General features: G+C 37.3%; 1 protein-coding gene across 1 annotated transcript in view; it reads left to right on the top strand.

Annotated features, from left to right (window-relative positions):
- The first annotated feature begins 147 nt into the window (after positions 1-147).
- atl2 (atlastin GTPase 2) overlaps positions 148-5,134 on the top strand; it is a 13,679-nt gene continuing 8,692 nt past the window's right edge. Inside the window, exons 1-3 of the mRNA XM_024296789.2 lie at positions 148-292; positions 3,962-4,122; positions 4,642-4,854. Coding sequence (XP_024152557.1) covers positions 220-292; positions 3,962-4,122; positions 4,642-4,854 — 447 coding nt within the window. The 5' untranslated portion in view covers positions 148-219. The remainder of the gene's footprint in view (positions 293-3,961; positions 4,123-4,641; positions 4,855-5,134) is intronic.

The following is a 5,134-nucleotide window of genomic DNA, read 5'->3' as shown; positions in this document are numbered from 1 at the left end:
TTTTTTTTTTGAGAACTTTACATTGTGAAATTTTTACATTATTATTTATTTAAAAATAATCGTTTTCAAATAAGTAACGACATGGGTTACATTCAACAGATTTTTAAAACATTAACAGAGATGTAAATAAATAATCAGTGCACTGCAGCGTCAGTTTGGAGGGGCGGGGCAACAAAAAGCTCTGCTGACGTCAGGGACGTCACATTTCAGATTTCCAAGATGGCGGATGTGCGCGGGCTGAGGAGCAGAAACTACCTCGACTCGAACCGTAAAAGCCGAGTCGGTCATGAAGGTATTCGTTTATTTTTTTTTGTTGCTAGTTAGATTTTTAACAATTATTTATAGACGTAGCCACGGTAAGCCCACACCAGAACGTTAACATGTCACTTACAGCTTTTACGGGGTTTTTCGTTTGCTAGTTCTGTGAAAGACCCGCGGTGTTACGCCGAATGTGGTCTCCTCCGTGGGATAATGTTTCTTGTAGCTTTAGCCTCTCGCTAAAAACGACCAAAAAGTTATTTAACTTGTCTGTTATTGTATAATTTTTGATTGCATAAATGTCGCTTTTCCAAGATAATAATGTGACCAAACCAGCTCATATTTTTCAAACTTGAGTGTCGCATTGACACCTGTCGTCTTATTTATTTATTTTGGTTCCGTTTGGCACTTTCCCATCATGCTTTCTCCTTGTCAGAAGTTGCGTTTTGTTTTTAACTTCGTGTCCGCAACAAAACCCACTCAGGTGGTCCACTGCTGACTCTGAACCGGCGGAGTTGTAGTACGCACGAACATGTAATGATTTGCTAATCTTGTCTTTCTAAAGACGGCGATATTTTTAAAAAGCTCTATTATTAGTCGCCGCAGGTGCCCTGCCGGATTATCACTTCAGTGGACATTTGTAAGAGATAATGGTTTAAAGTAGATGTCTAGTACATTTCTCTTATTTACTTTAGACAGTGCAAGTTATTTATCTTGTAGGAATTAGATTTATTTATTTTTTAATCGTTTTTTTTTTTATTATACCCGTTAGTATAATGGGACCTTAAAGCAGGAAATAAGAGTAATATGTTGATGCTGACTTTTTTGACAATCCCAAAGTCGATCTATGCTCAAGAATTTACATTTATTTAGTAAAACTTTAAAGTTCCAAACCTTCATCTCTCTAAAAGTTTTAGCTGTCGAAACAGAATAAGTCCCTAAGGCTCATTGGTGATAAATGTCCCCATTAAAAATCTTTTATCATATTGACCTTTATATCTTCTTTCATACACTTGTGTCTGTGGCAACCACATTTGCAGGGAAACTGCTGCTAGCGTGCACTTTGTCCTTTCTGCCTCTGGTTGGTTGGCGGGTTCTAACTTTGACCTGCTTGATCCGTGTCCAGGAAGGCCGAGTCTGGTTGGTTTTTGGTGCTAGTCCGGACTCGTTTGTGCACCAACCTGTCAGAGGCTACATTCAATCGTCAACCTTTATTGAACATGTTATGTAAACATTCAGGGGATTATTTATGCCTGTTTTTCTTACATATTTGCATTTAAAATGAAATGTTTTTCCAATTTAAGCAATATTTGACTATGTAGCCAACATCTGTTTGAGATTTGGTGCTGGACACAGCACTGACCCACCACCAGCTATGTTTAGCAATAGACTGCAATATGCTAATTTTCTGTATGCAGTGAGCAAATTAATGAGATCCCTTTTAACTGTGTGTATGGGGTGGGAAACATGCTGTGGCATAAACATATGCCAGCAGTGCTGTCATAGGATAAGAAAAAAACAAGGCTAAGTTTAGTTCTGCCCTCATTTTCAGCACACTGAGAAGCATGGAAGGACATTACCTACTTTATCATTTAAAAAAAGGATGTTCTGTTAGCACAGTCAAGGTTTTCTAGCTGTTGCATGTTTACATGCGTTGGTCCATGCTGCTGCTGCAGTCTGTGCGTCTTCATTGTGCTGAGTGGACTTGATGGGAACCTGCAAGACCCAGACAGAGAAACTGGTCCAGCCTACTTTGTGTGCGGAACAGATTACAGTGACCGCCCGCTGCACAGAGGAGCTTTGGAAGTCTTTACATCTGAGCTCTGGAGTTAGTGTTATTTGTTCTTCTTTTCCACCCTTTAACAACCTTCAAATGGAAATGGTTTAACTTCTTTTGATTACCAGTTTTTCTACACAATGAGTTGATAATCTGTGACGTCATCTATTCGAGTCTGAACTGCAAAAACATGAAATGGAAACTTTCTCATGTTGACATTTTTGTTTATAGTTTTAATCAGCAGATCAGCAATAATTAAACTATCATTAGAATAAAAAACAAAATTTTTTGTCTGTATCTAATCCACAGCTCAACCAAACAGTCCATTTATTAAGATCTCTAACAGGGATTAAGAGATTTATGTAATTCAAAATCACCTTTTGTAGCTTTTTAGCGTATTATGTAATTTTTTTTCTCTATTTATGCATCTCTGAGCATTCCTCTAAAACTGCGCTTTGAGCACCAGCCCCTTCCAATCTACAAAATTGAGTGACTCCTCACATTATGACGTAGATAAGTGGCAATCACTTTCTTTTTTGATGCGCATCCATCTTTGCAAAAGTTTGGATGTTGTTTTTGTGGGGGAAGCGCAGACGAGATGACGTAAGATGATATCAGGAAATAGACAGAACCCACAAGGAGCGAAAGGCGGAGCCTCAGAGATCAAGGCGTCTTACTTATGGATAGGAAAAGAATTCACGAAAATAACTAATATTTCATTTTAAAAAATGTTTAGCTTAAGTAAGCAAGAAAATCTTTGTTTATATAGCGCTTTTCACAGAAGGTGACTCACAAAGTTCTTCACAATGTTAAAACGAGATAAAGCCAGAGAATAATATAAAATGGAACAAAATGCTTAAAGCTTTTAAAACGCCATAAAGTGTGGCAACGATAAAATATTATCACATATATGGAAATAGTTTATTTTGACTGTTGACGCTGAAGTTAGCACTGCTAATTTCCCATCAGGCCTTTGTTTACATTCACCCACTAGCTTATAGCACCTCAAGCCCAAGCTAACATTAGCGGCGAGCAATATTTGAAGCTATCCAGCTGTACAGTTTTGAGCCAGATGGCAGCTCAGATGAGGAAAGCAAAGATTTTAAGGAGTGTATTTGTCTGGAAGTGGAGGGTTTAGAATTGTAGCAGCGAAGAGAGACTTTGGCCCATGACAGTTACTGCATCACAAACCCGAGCTTTTTCAAACTGTCGGTTTTCATCTGAAATTCTAAATCTAAATTATTTTATCTATGTCCTCCATATGAGAAAAATGCTACAAGAATATGTTAAAAAAGTCTTTAATGTTACACAAATGTTGTAATTTTCATTTATATCAAATAGTTTTTAAAGTTTAACAAATAGTGAGATTGGCTTGTATAATAAAACTTATATCAAGTTTTTATCTATTCACTGTGAATAAATGAATGACCTTTAAAATTGTGGTCAAACCTGTTTTTAAATAGTTGTCGGTTATAAAAAAAAAATTAGGGATTAACACATTTTACTGTGTTCGAGAGAATAAATGTTCACAAAGAGAAAGAACAGACTTTTTTTTTTTTTTTTTTAAGAGTATTGGTCTAAATCTGGAGAAAAAGTAGGAACTTGTGTCCTGGTAGCACACTTTATCTGGACTTTTTTTCTGGCTCCTTTGTGGTTTTCACTGCAAGGCTATTTTGAAGCTTGACCTGGATAAGAAGTCCAGAGTGGGTTACAGTATTTAGCAGGAAATCTTCAGTTTTCGTTTCGCTGTATGTAGAACAAGTCACTTTCTTCTTCTCTTCTCAAACGAAAGGCGAACCTTTCGTGGAATCAAGTTCATTCTTATCTATATCAAACACCAGTTTGACTCTCAACCTTGGAACACACAGTACAACGTTATGTAACTTAGTATGTTTTGTCTTTTCCCTCCGTTCGTCCTGTCTGCAGAGTTGAGTGGAGTGGAGGATGTCCCCATTTCCTTTAACAATCAAAGGTCTCCTCTAGCCCGACCCGATGACCTGAAGAACAAACTGCGGCCCGAGTCTATGACTTTAAACTCCAACAAATTTGACACTCCCTCGCCAGATGAAGGGATTGAGGAAGAAGAGGTGAGGGGTCTCTTTGTATTTCCTTTAATTCCTTAAATTATATTTTGTTTGCTTTTTATTTTAGACTAAAATATAGTAAGTGACTACAGGAAATGTGTGTTTAGCAGCAGAATTTAGTTAATTTGATCATTATGTATGATTCTATTTGTCTTTAATTTAATATTGTTTTTGATTATTTAAGTATTTATGGTACTTAAAACAAATTAATACTGAAAGTGCAGTAAATATTGTTTTAATTTAGTATTGGAAAATGAACAATATAATATCCTTTGTTTGCAAAAGAAAAAAATGCATTTTCAATGTTTAAATGTTCCTATAAAACAGTTTATTTTTTTATTTAATTCATTGCCTGACATGAGGCTACTTTGCGTGTTTCGCTGATCTTTCGTTGGCTGCCGTCAGCTTTTTTATTTTAGGTTCTGTCTCTTCAGTGAAAACACTCAATCAGCACCGCCATGTAATTACTTAAAGCTCTCCTAGTGGCAGAAATCTGGATCGATTGTGAACTTGTATCTTCAGCTCTTGCCAGAGGAGGACAAGGCCCGGCCGATTCAGATCGTCCTGACCAACGATGAGGAGCACAGCTTTGAGCTGGACGCCGCCGCTCTGGAGAAGATCCTGCTGCAGGACCACCTGAAGGACTTGAACGTGGTGGTCGTGTCTGTGGCCGGAGCCTTTCGGAAGGGGAAGTCCTTCCTGCTGGACTTCATGCTGCGCTACATGCACAGTCAGGTGGGTGACGGGCCGTTTTGTTCTAGTGTTTGTAGAAGAGTTTGGTGTTTGTGTTAACGTAGTTCTTAAATGTACAATCATGATAATAAACTGTAGTTAAATCCAGTGGTCCAGGACACGGGACAGTTTAAATTAGACAATATTTTCATGGACCGGTCCGAACAGGCCAAAATTGGCATTTTTTTATTATTTCAAAATAAAATGCTACTACAAGAAATTTAGTTTAACAAAGTCTAAAGATATCATACTTTTTATACATATGATGAAGATTGAATTTGTA

Source organism: Oryzias melastigma, linkage group LG15 (genome assembly GCF_002922805.2).
Source record: "Oryzias melastigma strain HK-1 linkage group LG15, ASM292280v2, whole genome shotgun sequence".
NCBI lineage: Eukaryota > Metazoa > Chordata > Actinopteri > Beloniformes > Adrianichthyidae > Oryzias > Oryzias melastigma.
The sequence above is the reverse complement of the archived record's forward strand: the minus strand, read 5'-3'. Positions and strand labels throughout refer to the sequence as shown.